At 30.0% G+C, this 16,075-nt stretch overlaps 2 protein-coding genes and 1 pseudogene across 2 annotated transcripts; 2 read left to right on the forward strand and 1 right to left on the reverse strand.

The window, feature by feature from the left end:
• The first annotated feature begins 25 nt into the window (after positions 1-25).
• Positions 26-3,419, forward strand: LOC132939593 (serine hydrolase-like protein; annotated as a pseudogene).
• LOC132938058 (serine hydrolase-like protein) lies at positions 3,289-4,164 on the forward strand. Its single transcript, XM_061004726.1, has one exon. The coding sequence runs from the start codon at positions 3,289-3,291 to the stop codon at positions 4,162-4,164; it is 876 nt and encodes a 291-aa protein (XP_060860709.1).
• A 573-nt stretch (positions 4,165-4,737) lies between these two features.
• LOC132939592 (putative leucine-rich repeat-containing protein DDB_G0290503) lies at positions 4,738-15,968 on the reverse strand. Its single transcript, XM_061006852.1, has 16 exons — positions 15,503-15,968; positions 15,139-15,233; positions 12,721-15,010; positions 11,286-11,314; positions 11,093-11,194; positions 9,988-10,104; positions 9,856-9,912; positions 9,589-9,783; positions 9,390-9,524; positions 7,798-8,083; positions 7,570-7,708; positions 7,353-7,454; positions 6,284-6,380; positions 6,112-6,217; positions 5,755-6,042; positions 4,738-5,693 (listed from the first exon to the last, which is right to left on the reverse strand). The coding sequence occupies exons 1-16, from the start codon at positions 15,633-15,635 to the stop codon at positions 5,656-5,658; spliced, it is 4,209 nt and encodes a 1,402-aa protein (XP_060862835.1). The 5' UTR covers positions 15,636-15,968; the 3' UTR covers positions 4,738-5,655.
• Between the last annotated feature and the right edge of the window lie 107 nt (positions 15,969-16,075).

A 16,075-nucleotide genomic window follows, 5' to 3' on the forward strand; every position in this document is an offset into this window, starting at 1 on the left:
TCTTCCTAGTTTTATAACTGTTTTTTATACTATGTATTAATGTTGTTTATGCAGCAGACATTCGCCACGTCCTACACCCACTTGCACGACACATCGTCAAAATTTATCGAAACGAATTTTATTTACAGCAAAAGCGTACGGCGACAACAATAATCCTGCCATCCTTTGCGTGCACGGGATCCAAGACAACTGCGAAACGTTTGTCACGTTGCTGCCATCACTGCCGGCCGATTACTATTACGTGTGCGTCGACCTGCCCGGCCACGGCTGTTCCGACCATTTCCCCGCGCACGTACCGCTTGAGTTCACTAACTATTTGGCTGCGATCAAATGGGTAATGGATCATTTCGCTTGGCCCGAGCTGGCGTATCTTGGACACAGTTTTGGCGGACAGTTGGGCTCGTGGTTGGCGGGCGTCTACCCGGAACGCGTCCGTTGCCTGATTGTGCTGGACACCATGGGGCCCCGGTCGGTGGACATGGGTGACACGTTGGCTGCGGTGCGCGGCCGAATCCATGACGCGCAGTCGTTGCACCGGCGACAGTGTGGCCGAAAGCCACCATCGTACACGTTCGACGAGGCGGTTAGCAAAATGATGGCTGGCCGGCCGTCCAGGCTGACCGACAAATCCGCGCGCATACTGGCCGGCCGAGCGTTGGTCCGCGTGGACGGCGACGACAAGTACACGTTCGCCAGCGACCAGCGATTGAAATTGGCGTTCTACCCGCTGATGACGTTTGACCAACAGAAGCAGATCCTGAGCAGCATTGTGTGTCCGGTCGTGTTCGTGCTGGCCAACGAGAACTGCGGCAGGTACTCCACGTATCTAAAGGACGCTTACGAGTTCTACAGCGAACGGCCGAACGTGACCATCCGGGTGGTCAGCGGAGACCACGATGTGCACTTAAACTATCCAGACAGAGTATTCAAACACGTGGCAGACTTTCTGCAAGAACATTATAAAAACTGAAATCGTCGGAACTGCAGCACATGTGCAAAACTGGGGAATATAATATATTTTGGTATCTAGTACATAATTATATAGACGTTTGAATTTGTAGTGTAATATACTAATACAATATTGAAATAATAAAATATATATTTATATAATATGTCATTACCAAAAGACGGATAATAGCGATTCACCATTGTATGTACATACCTATATAATATAGACAAATACTTATTTTATATATTAGGATATACTTAAAATTTATAATATGTATGTACATACGTATCACTATCACACTTGAATATGACATGATATACCGGATATACTGATATATGTCCATATATTATATATGTATGTATTATTAAAGGTTAGATTATCCACACATATGAAGCGTATAAAATTACAAAATTTGAAAGACTTTCGAAAAGTCTATCTTTTCGTGCATATACGATATACCTTTTTAATACTATAAGGTATCATGTGGGCAGATTGATCTATTATATCTTTTATGGTGTACGAAATTGTGTGTTCGGTATATTGATAATAAAGTAAATAAAACTCAAAAAGGTAAACGATAAAGACGCAGTGTTGGGCTGTAACGTAACGCAAATTACTGTAGTCCGTAACGCAGCAGTAATTTCATTGAATTTTACATAAAGTAACGCTATCGTAACAAAGTTACTTTTTAAAAGTAATTTCTATGAAGTAACGCACTAACGCGTTATTTTCCACGTTATTAAAATAATAGTTTTGAATGTACTACAAAAACAAGCCAATAGGATATTCCAGGAAAATTAATATAAATTATATTTATTTTTGATTTCGATAATAGTTAACAATGTTACTAAACATTATAAAACAGGAATACATTTTATGACTTTTATTAATATAAAGAAAAGAGTTTGGTTTAAAAATAAAATGTAATTAAAATTAGTTATGATTTATGACTTACGACTATATAGTCACATAGGTGAGATGATTTTACCACAGTATATAGAGTAATTCTTTATACTATGACTGTACATTAATACATTATAGGTCTATTATCACCAGGTTAGGTTTCAATCAGGATTTTACAATCATAGAAATATATACATAATAATTGAAACATATGAATTGAATTTGGTTCAAAAAAAATAATAACTGTTAGGTATCAATGATAAAAAAGTAACGTTATTTGTAACGCACTACTTTATTAATGTAAAAGTAGTGTAATATGATAAAAATAATATTAGGTAACTCAAATGTAATTTAAATAAAAATATTTGAAGTACCTAATGAGTAACGTAATTTAATTACATTTAAAAAGTAATTTACCCAACACCGTAAAGACGTAGATATGGTAGAAAATAGAAATGAGAATATTTTGATATTTGCAGATATACTTATAATATACTTATGTAAGAATTTCGTATATTGCGTTTTGACGCGTGGAATGTTTCATAAATTTAGCGTGTCGGAGCCGATGCGTTTTTAACCCTAACATTGGCTTTTGGGGAAAACTTTTTAAATCTCTTGGACTTTTTTAATAACTTAGATTTTGAAAAAAAGTTTTATTTGAAAAATAGTATTCTTACAGTTCGTATTGGACTTGGTTTCCGGTTTTAAAAATTCGAATCATAGAATGTTAAAATCAGTAATAAACGACTTAATATTTTCAAATGCGTTTAAATAGAATTATAGAAATGTATGTTTATTGCAAAGTTGATTTAAAATCGGAGTCTGATCCGAACTATAAGAAGTTTTCTTCTATCTATTCAACTTGAAAGTGGCGTGCTAACCTTTTTTTTGAAAGAGGGAGGATATGATTTTTTATTATTCTCAGACTAAGTTATACAGCTTTAAATTTACTTTCATGGTATATAATATTATGAATTATGATATATCTACTTTACCAGACACCCTTTATTCAAAATTTGTTTATAAAACTGATGCAGATAAGTAGGTATGCTAAAAACGATGGTAAAGTCAGAATTTGGCAGTCGGACTTATAGTTTCAAAGCTATACGATACTGCGAAATAAGTATTTATTAGTGTGTCATGTTAAATTACATTCTAAGTTTGGTCACCCGTTAAGTTAGCTTAGGTTTACACTCATCCAACCCCCCTAGATGGACTATTTATATTCCCCGGTGGGTGTGTCGCGTGTAACTACTTGTTAATATTTTAAAATTGGTTAATACCTATACTACAAATATCTATAACTTTAAAACTAAGTTCGTCTGCCAGTCGATGTATCCAACGTTTGTGCCACCCCCCTCAAAAAAAAAAAAAAAATGTGTCCAGTAAAGTGGAAAAGTTCCATTAACCATTTTCATTTGTAAATTGTAGCGAAAATGTGGAAGGGCCAACAGAAGAAATCCGACAGCCGTGGCGAACGGGTGATGTGCCTACACGGGTATCAGGACAACTGCGCTTCATTCGACCATCTGATTCCTGTGCTGGGTGGCGACCGCACGTATCTGTGCTTCGACTGGCCAAACCACGGTGGCTCGTCAGGCACGCCATTGGGAGCGCGGTGGACGATAGAAAACTATGCACTGACCATCAGGCGCGTTGCCGACCACGTTCAGTGGTTGTCGCCGTTTGTGTGCCTCGGTCACAGCATGGGCGGACAGGTGGCTAAGCTGTTCGCCGCCCTCTACCCGGAACGCGTCACGAGGCTCGTGTTGCTGGACACCGCCGGACCAGTGGCCATGTATCCTGAGGAGATCACGTGGAGCGCGCGCCAAGCCAACGACAAACTACTTAGATTTGAAAACAGAATTACGGCGTCGGCTGGTGTTGGCAGCCGTCCATCGCCGGTTTACGCTTACCCGGAAGCCTTGGATCGCGTTAGACGGCGCGCCTACGGGCCACTGGACGATGAGCCCGCCAGGACGTTGATGACGCGGTACTTGCGGCCCGGGCCCGCTGGCAAATTCCATCTGGCAAACGACGTGCGGTTGGGCGTACCATACAGCCAATGGTTTTCGGCTGCACAGCACTGCGACGTGGTCACGAACATCAGATGTCCCACGCTGCTGATCAGGGCATCAGACAGTGACTCGTACTACAACGACGTGTATGGCGTCTTTGTGGATATGTACGAACGAAATCCAAATTTCCGTACGGTTATGGTGGACGGCAATCACGATGTTCACATGAACAATCCGAGTGCGGTGGCGATGTTGATCAACAAATTCCTTAACAACAAATTGAGTAAATTGTAATAGGTACAATCAGTGCTCACATGACAAATTAATTTGCCATTGTGGCTCGTGTGGTCGCAGTGGTGAAGTACTACAATGTTATACTTATACTGGGTACAGCCATGCTGGTGCGTGAATTGGTGAATTTACGAGTTGATGCATTTGTGCTAGTTGCAAAAATATGATTATATTGTTATTTGTTTGTCAAATAAATTGAGTTTCTTATTTTTAATATCTCTTAGCTTTTATGTCACATTGTATCGGAGGAACAAATGTTATACCTATCCATGTTATAAGGTTTTTGTCAATCAGCTTCAGAATATAAAACCACATTTTTAAAAGTTAGTAAATTTAAGTAATGACTATCATATTGTATTAACTTACCAACCACATACACAACATTATTCATCCACATTTTAAAATGAACAATTGAGTAAATTAATGTCATAAACAGTCAGTGCTAAAGAAGCTGGATAGATGTTTGTATTAATTAAACAGAATAAATATCTCAATTCTATTTTTACATTACCATTGTCCTTAAACTTTACAAACATTGGTTAAAAAATCATATTATTTGGAAATAAATTATGGTGATTTTGGCATAAAGTAATTTTTAATAGAAATAAGTAATAAGTAATAACCATCAACAACAATACACTAATACATGATACAAATAATAATAATGAAAATAAAATCGTGTCCCAGAAAATTCACCTGATGTTATCATAGGTAGCATAATGGTTTTGAATTAACATGTAAATCTTAAAATAACTATAAATTAATATGTTAAACAAATATTATTACTAAATAAAAGTTTTTTTTTACATTGAGTTGGAATGGCAAATAGGGTTTAATCCTATAGTTCTAATAACATACTTATAATAATTTAAAAAATATTTTAAACAGTATTGCTATTCCAAAGCTCTATCAATATTTTACAAAATATTTTACAGTAGCAATAGAGTATTTAATACATTTAGAAACATTAATATTAATCCTTACACTACAAAAATATATTTCTTTTTTCATCAGTCAAAGTTGAAAATTAGTGAAGCACTTAGAGATGTGCATTGATACAACACTGCCATATAATTTTTTATGGTGGTTAACTTATAATCACAAGGTTTAATGTACAGGAAATTAATGTACAGAAAATCTTAAACAGGGATCTAGATTTTAACCATTTATTTTCTTATAATATGATTAAAAAAAACCATTTTCTTTTTATACACATTAAGAGTTGTAGTTCTATGGACAGTTTAAAAATGCATTAAATCACAGTGAAATTACTTACGACTTTACAAGTGAAAAAAAAAAATATATATAACAATTGTTAAAAATGTATAAGCATAAAACCAAAAAAAAAGAATTTGTAAAAAATAAAAATATTTGAATTAAATGATATACACCAATAATAATTAATTAACCGTTTAATCTTAACAAAAACTATAATTCTGAAAATAATTTCAGAAATTTGCATATCATAATAGTAACAATATGTGCAAAATATAATTATTTGTCAAGTGATTCATCCGAATGACCCAATGAATCTGGAATATAAAAAAATATATTAATTAGATTTGTATATATTATTATGTTGCAATGTCTTACTTTCTCGATTCATATAGTTATATCTTTGAGCTAATGGACGAAATGCGGAAGACCTTTGTAAAGGTGTTGGAGAGCCAGGTGATAGCGATCGATTGTGCCTCCTAGATAGAGGAGCAGGTGGACTAGGAGCTTGGCCCAATGCGCCAAGTGGAGGTAACCGTTGGTTAGTTAAAATAGGAGGAGGTGGCTCAAAATCAAGTAATGTAAGTAATGTGAAATCAGGAGACACAGTTGGCAATGGTATGTCCAACAGTTCATCTTCAAAATCTTTGGACGAATCTATACTTTCTGCAAAATGAAAAAATTATGAAAAATCAACTTTTGTTTTAATTAAATCATATTATAAATTTAACTTACTTGCACCATTTTCAAGTTTTTTGTCAACCAGGGTCAACTTATTTCTTAGTTGTGCAGTTTCGAGTTCCATTTCTTTAAGTTTCCTCTCAGCTTGTCTGAATGATATCTTTGAAAAAAACAATAATAATTTGTACTAACAATATGGTTAAATTAATTAATATAAGAAACTTACCCAATAATCACTGGCTTTTTTATCTGCCGCTGATATTTGAATTTTGAAACTAGTTTCTTGATCAGTTATTTCTTTCTTCAATGATTGAATTTCTGATCTAAAAGAAAAATACCATTTGAAATGTTAAATAATTTTAAAATTAAAAAAAGCGGGCTCTCCTTTCTGCTGTACATTAGATATTTAGATGTCGTGTGCGTCACTGTAATGGGTGAATTAAATTTGAATCCAATAATATAAAATTTATTGTATACGAAGAATGATTCTGAGGAGAAGACAGTTTGTCAGCCTATATTACTAAATATATTAATTTATGATATTATTGGTATTAAAGTAATTTATATTACTATTAAGTATTAGACATTACTACATTAGTAATAAAATAGGTTGAATTAATTTTTCCCGAAAAAATTGCAATTGAAAAGGTTATTATCTGTATAAAATTGTAAGGTTATTGTCTGTATAAAATATAATAATATACTTTAAAAATTTCAAGTAGCCAAAAATAATATTTTTTAAATCATAATTTTTTATTTAAATATCTAAATTTAAACTTGAAATTTCTATATAAAAAAAAAACTGTATTTAATAACTTTTTAGATTTTTTGGTAACAGTAAGAAATAGTAATGAGAAACCTTGTTTTGAATTTTCAATTTGTAGCTAAAAACAAAAAACAATTTATACATTTTTAACTACAAAATAATTTGCACATTTTCAAGATTTTGATGAATTTCGTCAAAATCTAAACTTTAAATGGTTAATATAAAAACTATGCCTTTGTATTTATAATATTTTTAAACTACCATAATAACAACTTGTAATATATTTGTATTCAATTATTAAGTTTTCTGATCTAACAAAAAATTACTTTTGTTAACTCAAGTTCCAACTAGATTTTCCTTTCTACCAGAAAAGATTAAGTAGAAAATTGAAGCAATTTTACTGCCAAAAGTGATGAGTCATCAGTCCAGTCTCAGTGTAGTTACAAAAATTTTAATTTATGATTTCCAAGTAAATAACCTTATATTGTCTTTGAGTATCTTGTTTGAGAGAAACTCATTTAGTACTCACTTATAATTGAAAATTTCTTGGTTTAGCGATTTAATACGTTCATTAAGATCGCTAGATTCTCCTTCTCTATCATCACATAACACTGCTTTCTCATTAATTTGTCTGTAACAAATATTGCATACTATAAAATATCTCTCTTAAAATACAATTTTACTTTCAAAACTGAAACCATATAAATATGCAAATTAAAAAATAAATCTTTATTAGTAATACATACTTAAGGTACTCCTGTTCTTGTTCTTTAAAAAACTTTGTTAGAATATTCAATTTGTTTACAGATTCTTCGTTCATTGTTTCTAATTTCGAACAGTTATTTTCTAAATTCACTATATCACTTTTCAAAACCTCTATATGATCTGTAATGGTTAATTATGATTATTCTTTTTCTGCTTTTAAAACAGTATAAATTAAAATTATCATCAAAGTGTTTAATAATATAACTTACCTAAAAATTGTTGATTTGATTTTAAAGCCTCATTCAATTTGTGTTTGTATCCTTCAGATATTTGTTTTGCTGATTTCAGTTCAGCAGATAGTTTAATTGAAGATGAAAACTGTTTGCTATCCGCTGGATTACATTTTTGAGACATAATTTCTTGTAAAGCTTCCTTAGACAATAAAGCTTCATTTTTAGCAGTCATTAAATCATGAGTCTGCTTGTCCAATTCAAATTGTAAATTATTTAATTCAGATTGTAGTTTTGATTCTTTTACTATATTTTTATTTATAACCTAAAACATATGAAAGTACCAACAATTAAAAGTTTATAAATTGAATACTTTAAAAAATGTTTAAACAGTGGTGTATTTAAAAATTGTTGTACCACGAAGATCTGTTCTTTTGGGACCCTGAACATATACTTGTATACAGGTTAAAAAATGTTTACAATATTTGTAATATCAGATCAGTATATAAAATGACTATACATAGCTCAACCTTATATTATTTGTTTTAATCAGTAGTTTCTCATAAGTTTTTTTTCATTAATCACAAAATCATAGTCACAAAAAACCTAAGTTTGGTCTGGTCTTAATCTAAAAAAGAGGATATTGTAAAGCCAATTTTTCTATCTATTACATTACATTGGCTTCAAGTTCCAATCCTATTAATATACAATACCATTGAGTATACAGAATGTAACAGAAAGAACTGACTTTTGGAATAACTTTTGTTCTAATCAATATTTTAAAATTTTTTTGTTTATATATAATATGTAGCCACTTGCGCTACACGTGTAATAAAAAAAAAATTATTTTTATTTTATAATACTAAAAATAAAAAATTTTAAATTTAATATGAATTTTTTTGAATAAATTCAAAATAGCCAATTTGTGAATCTGACTATAAGAACGATTTGGATGGTAAAAACATTTATCTAAGTCAATTAGTTTATTTTTATGAATTTTATATTAATACTTTTTTGATTAAATTAATTTGGAACGCAATAACTTTTTTAAAAATAATATTATTGGAAATTTGGTAACATGGATATATTTCTTAAACTACTTACTAATCATATAATTTTATCAATTTTTGTCATACGTTTAAGTAGCATTTGAGGAACAATATGTTATAAAATATGTCCTACACTCTCAGAGAGGAGGCAAATAGATGGCGCATGGAAAAATATGTCGTTGTAATTCAACTTACACAATCGCCAGTGTCAAATTAATCAATATAATAATTACCTATAGTCAAGCATGTATGATATAGTAGTAAAATAAATTATTATTATGTCAAACAATAAAATAATATTGATAGAGACTAGTAGCGCGGTTGGCTGTCAGCGTCAATGAAATAATATATAGCGTTGCATAAAATATCGAACATTATTTCTCTTACAATATATATACGCAATGATAATATATACTATGTAATTAATAAAACAAATAAAATATAATTATAAATAAATTATTAATAGTAAATAATAGGGAGTTAAAATAATATAAAAACATGTTTTCCTGCTTGTATTATAAGTTGTAACTAGATAATAATCAATTAACTTTAAGTTATATTTAAAAATTTCATCAGACTCACTTCTTCTACTTGTAAAGATAGTTTGGCTTTGTCTTCAGCCAAACTATTATTCTTATTAGTTAACTCTTCTACAGTAATTGAAAGAGCTTTTCCATTGTCAATTCGTTTTTCTAATTCTGTAGATTTTTCAAAATTCTAAGTATGAAAAAAAAAATAATAGTAGAAATTGTATATTTGTATAAATAAATTGTAATTTTACTTTTTTTGTAAGAGCTGCTATCAAATTTTCTGAATCAACTAATTTGACTTTCAAAGTGTTTAACTGTTCTTTTTTTTGTGTACTAGATTCTAATGCAGAAGATAATAATGTATGCATTTCCATACCATTTTCAGTTAATTCTACAATTTCTTGTTCAAGATTTTCAATTCGTATGGCTTGAGATGATATAATATCCTAAATATAAAATTGTTAATTGTATTAAATATTATATTTATAAATATTAATTAAAATAAATAAAATAACCACCTCTGATTTAGTCAAATGATCACTCAAAGATTCAATTTCAGAATTTCTTTCTGTTGTCTAAAAACAAATTAATTAATTAAAGTACATCGACAAGCACCTAAAAAAATAGAACCTTATTATTAAAAAACCTACTGATTGTGTATTTCCAGAGTTAAGTTCTTTTAATAATAGTAATTCTTTTTCAATAATTAACAAATTCTGATCTTTAGCTGCTAGTAATGTTAACAAATGATTTTCATATGTTCCGTTCTGAAAAATTAAAATTATTTAAGCTGTATAACCAAATACAAAATAAAAAAATACATAAAATGATTAATATTATGTTAACAAGTATGGTAGGTAATAATAAATTTAGTTCATTATGAATCAGCAGTATCGGCTCTTGAGTAAATATTTTGGGGATACATTAATTATTAAATGTAATAAATTATGATTGCGTTAAGACGTATTGTACTACAGTGGCTAACGATGGGGCGGTGGCACTTTGTATATTGTTCTGAACCCAGTTTCATCAATAGCACAAATAATACGAGGCTTATTCTCACCTCTCTCTCCAACCATTGAATGATATTGAATGATAACATTACATATTACGATTGAAACTGTCGGGCGCCAGTTTCACTGAATCGGCAACCGTCGTCAAAATTACTAAAATAGTATTTCTATCGAAATTACTATTTATAGGTTTTAGATTTTGTGAATTCAATCATAATAAACAAAGAAAACAATATAATATATTTTCAATTCAGATAAAAATACTTCTATATATTTTAATTTTTAATTAATTATTATTTATTATTTACAAGTAGCTGGTTTTTTTTTTAGGATAGATGCAGTCTCAAAGTATCTCCTGATGAACTGCCTCTGTGAATAAATATTCAATACTAATTGCCTTATTTTCTGTGTAGTAGTATATAATATTAATTTAAAAGTATAATTAAATATTTTTATTATTTTATCTAAACCTTTTGCCACAAGTTTTAAGCTTAAAGAGAAGGGTATTCAACTATTGTAATTACTACGTATAATTGAATTATGTTATAAGAATTGAGTTGAATTGAAATAAATTATTATTATTACTACTATTATTATTTAAAAAATGGTGTTCCACAAAGATTTATTAAGTAATAGTGAAATACAAATTTTATTATCTGTTAAATTATTTTAAATTAGTAAACCTCAATGGGAAATGTTTGCATATATATATTAGGTATGTTTAAAATTTTAATATATTTACTTGATATTTGTAATAAATTAGTGAAAATAGTAATGTGACTACAGCCACAACAATAAAATACAATTCTGAATGCTTGATACTCTTATTATGTTCTAACATTTTCTGGAAAAATATTTCAAATCAATATTTTATTAAGTTTGAACTTAAAACAATAATAATGTAAAACAAACATTCGTATTTATTTTCAACTCACTTGGCTTTCAACAGCATCAGGATATACATCTGCAATAGAATAAATTCATAATTATATGTAAATAAAATATACTAAAATATGGGATATTCTTACAGTAGTACACTATATAATATATACATAATGAAATTAGGTAATGATTACGTTTTTAAGTTGTTAGTTAACACCATGGTAATTTGTACATGCATAGAATATACAACACAAAATAATAATATTAAAGATAAAGAAATACATTGTTCATAACTGCTAAATTTAATTTTTACAAATGGGTGGTTACAGGGACAGATTGGGATTTTGGAACGGCCCTGGAAAATAAATATTTAGCAACCGTACAGGCCCATATTTGGTGCAAAATGCAAATACTAGACATAAAAATAAATTATGAAGGCACTAGGCTTAATAAATAATGAAATACAATTTGTACTCATCGCAATGTTTGTCAATAATAATTAAATTTAAATTTAAATATAAAAATATAAGTCCTCTCTACCTGAAATACTATTATAATATTTGTTAAATTATTTGATATTTGAAAATTTAAAAAATAACATTGATTTAAATCCAAGTAAATCTACAGTCTCATAAATATACATAAAAAAAACATTCACCTCATTAAATATGAAAAAAAATTAATTAATTAATTTTATAACTATGAAATATTGAATATTATACAAAAATTTAGTGAAGACTAAATATTTTAAAAATGGGCTAGGTAATTGAATCATGCAGTTATTAAGAGGATGTCACACCCGCATGTGCTGTCTTCGTCTTACAAATGTACAACATAGCAAAAACTGTTTTGAGCGGGACAACTTTTATCTTTCTGTTTGTAGTAGTTGCTCAAAAATTTCAGAACATATAGGGTGGAAAATTATCTATGCAACAGCGTGCCCATATTTTAGATAACATAAATACAATAAAAGTTATTTGCTTCTAAACATTTTGTTTTTTTGTTTTTTTTTTTGATTTGCTTATAAAAAATGATTGGATAGTGCTATTAAAAAAAAAGAGCATGCTGTTGCACAGTTAAAGTTTTTCTTTACGTGTTGTGAAAATTTGGTAGTTATACAATAAATATGGTGCAAGAAAAGTTGTCCCGCGAAAAACAGTTTTTGCTATGTTGTAAGACGGAGACAACACATGCGGGTGTGACATCCTCTTAAAGCTTTTATATAATGATATATATTGAAATTCTTATAGAATAACTTTTGCGTATACAGGGTGATTCATTAAGCGTAAAACACTGCTTAGTGAATCATCCTGTACATAATGTTTTAAAACAATTTTCATATTTCTATATTACTAATGTTTAATATTAAACTAATTAATGTAAACATTAGATTAAGTATTGATGTATCATCAAAAAGAAAAAGCTTAAACTAAGACAACTGTATGACTTGTATTTTAAAATTAAAACATAACTATTTGTATCACTTACCTTTGTATTCACTAGAGTTATCACTGAAGATATTCCAAACAAAATCAATTGTAATCATCGTAGGAGAAGATAACCAATTATGAAAATGATCTAAGAGACTCAATTCCACTACAGATTGCTCAGTTATTTCATTAATTATATTTTCCTTTACTATTTCTTTTTCATAATCAATATTAGCTGAGTGTGAAATTTCATCAGATTGTAGATGTTTGGGAGCTGGATTTAAAGGTTGTGGAGACTTAACTAATTTTTCCACATTTCTTTTAAAATTAAGACAATTAACTCCACTGCAAGTATCCGGATGACCAAAAGAGGCAACAAAACTTTTAGGTACAAATTCTTTCAACTGTTCATTATTATTATATTCCATAGTTTTATGGATATTTTCATAGGGCAATTCCTTGTTTTCAGTATTATATTGATGATTTATAATTTCATAATCATGGTTTGGGGTATTGTCTACAGATTGCAAACACTCAGCTGATGTACACTGATCAATTGATTTTTTATTTAACACTGCTGTTACATCCATTTCATTAATAACTGTTGTATGGTAATCATTAGATGTAACAATTTCAGTTGTATTAATTAATTCTTGCAGTGGAGATGAATTTGTTGTATTAGCATCAGCTGAATCATTATTTGATATATTAGATTCAACATTAGGTAAATTATCCTTTTGAATGTTTTGAGATTTAGGTTCTTTGTGATCATTTGATAATACAGGTATATCATCTTTAGTTTCACTAACTACTGACTGATATATAATTTCATCTTTTAAATTGTCTTCAATAGGCATAACATTATCATTTAAAATTTCACTTTCATTATTTATTTCTACATTTTCTTTTTCTTTTTCTAATAAAGGTGGTTGTTTATAATTGTTGTTAACCTGTTGATTGTCTGCTTCAGTGATGGCTGGTAAAGAATCACTATTTGTATATTCTTGCTGGAATGTATTTAACTGTCCTGTACCATCATTATCAACTACAACTGTATTGGAGTTTTGTGACCCTACACCACTAACCGATTCCTTTATCAAAACATTTGTTTTTGCCTCTACGTTTGGTAATTTTTGGACAGTTTCTACTTCATCAGTTTTTGCTTGATGAGAACTATTCATATTCAACTCTTTAGTATCATTATTATTTTCTTTTGAATTAACCACCATAATGGGGTCTTGTTGCGCTGTATTAATACTAACTGATTTTTTTATAGAGACATCTATATTTTCCCCTTCACTCGGTAATTGTTGAGTAGTTTGTATAGGTTTACTTTTTTGTTGCAGATGACTGTTCATATTAGACATTTCAGTGCCATTATTATTATCTTGTAAATTAATATCTGTATTAGAGATTTGTGGTGCCATATTAACTGATTTTTTTATCGAATTATCCATCTTATCTAAATGTGATGGTTCTTGAGTAGTTTTTACGTGTTTAATTTCTTGTTGATATGAACTATTTGAAACAAACTCTTCAGTACCATTATTATTATCGTCTTGTAAGCTAACTTCTGAATTAATGTTTTTTGGTGACAAATTATTAGTTGATTCATTTATTGAATTATCTGTCTTATCTAAATTTGTTGACTGCTGTGTTATTTGAATGTTATCAATTATTTGTTGAAGAGAATCGTCTGTACTCACTGGAGAAATTTTACTTTTTGAATTTTCAGTTACAATATTTTCTTTGACTCCGTTTACACAAGAATCTAAAGAACATTCTGTCGAAAAATTGTTTTCTAACTGTTGATCACTAGTTGAAGTATGGATATTTTGTTGGCTTATAGTTTTAGCTTTATAATTTTTGTCAGAATCAACAGGATCAGAATTTAAAATCTGGACACTGTTTGTAGATAAAATTTCATTAACTGAATTTCTAGCAACATCACTATCAATTTTTGATGGATTTACAACTAAATTATCAACTAGATCTGATTCATCTTCACTTTCAATTTCTATACTTTCGTCTATATCATTATCATAATCTGAAGGAAACAAATCTGTTTCGTTATTTAATTTATCATCATATTGTTCAGTATCTTTATTGCTTTCATCTTGAAGAACTTCTGAAGTATCATTTCCATCACTTATCTTAAAAATTGTTTCATCCGTATTTGTACTAATATGAGGTACACTAGAATCACTGTCTTTTTCTTCATTATCTTGATTATTTGATTCACATATTTCAAAATTTTTTTTGAAAACATTTACTTTAAACTTCCAATGTTCACGTTTAGCTAAATGAAATATTCTTATTTCTCTTCTATACATTTTTGATATCTTACCCTAAAAAAATTAAATAACAAGCATTATGAATGATAATGAATACATTTTATTAAAAATGAAACAAGTTAATTTAACTGATTTTTTATAGAAATTGTGTATTACTAATAAAATATGAAAAATTAGTGCACCTTTGAGCTTTTGACCAAATACATGTCGTCATTTTGACCAAGAATGGTGACATTATGTTTTGGACTAATAAGACGTCGTCCCACTGAGATTTTATCTAAATCGAAAGCAGATAAAATGTTATGAGTATGAATTCAAATTATGGTTAGAATACAGCTAATTAATACAGATTTTAATATTATTGGAGAATAAGATATGCAACAGAATGTTCCAAAATATACCAATTAAACCATTGAAACCCAATAGGTACTATAATAATTTCCAATTTGATCTCGTATAACTAAAATACATACACTACCTAGTTTAAAGCTTATGATATGATGTTTCACCATTATAATTTCCAAACAGAGACTACAAACCACTTACCATTCACTAGAGCACTGTCACACTCGGGGGTTAGACACTGAAACTCAAATACTGGGTCAGACCCACAGTGCACTGCCGGTGAACCGATGTTGAGTATTGCCGACGTGATGACAATTATTTTTAATACAAACATTGTCGGCGGCGTGTGAGCGTCTCAAGTCATCTGAACAAATAAACCGTTCTTCTAGACGATCAACCCGTCGTTATTGAAAAACAATATCTTGACACGCACAACGAAAAATGAATAAACGAAAACACGTAGGTAATACGCAATCAACGCGATATTATTGCACGGTTATAATAATATTATTAAAATATTGTTGTTTTCGCTTTCGACAAATGAAAGCAACAACTCTAACAACAAGTAACAACTATAGAAACTACTGTAGTCTATCTACGTCCTATGCCCAGAATTGGCCGAATTTAGCTATCAGTTGTTGAACGGGACTCCGGAGTAGGCGACGAGACAACGTCCGCAACCAGCCTGCTCTGTGTTGACCGTTGATAACGCAGGCGGCCCGTCGGTGATTGTACGTGGTTGACTTAACACGTTGACAAACGATATCAGCTGAC

Source organism: Metopolophium dirhodum, chromosome 2, assembly GCF_019925205.1.
Source record: "Metopolophium dirhodum isolate CAU chromosome 2, ASM1992520v1, whole genome shotgun sequence".
In the NCBI taxonomy this organism is placed as follows: Eukaryota; Metazoa; Arthropoda; class Insecta; order Hemiptera; family Aphididae; genus Metopolophium; species Metopolophium dirhodum.

Bases quoted from the DNA above. Each gene is read 5' to 3' on its own strand.
- LOC132938058 (XM_061004726.1), top strand. From the start codon at position 3,289: ATGTGGAAGGGCCAACAGAAGAAATCCGACAGCCGTGGCGAACGGGTG.
- LOC132939592 (XM_061006852.1), bottom strand. From the start codon at position 15,635: ATGTTTGTATTAAAAATAATTGTCATCACGTCGGCAATACTCAACATC. The intron at 11,315-12,720 runs GTAAGTGATACA...ATTCTATTGCAG, and splicing joins TAACTCTAGTGAATACAAAG to ATGTATATCCTGATGCTGTT. The intron at 5,694-5,754 runs GTAAGACATTGC...TTTATATTCCAG, and splicing joins TAACTATATGAATCGAGAAA to ATTCATTGGGTCATTCGGAT.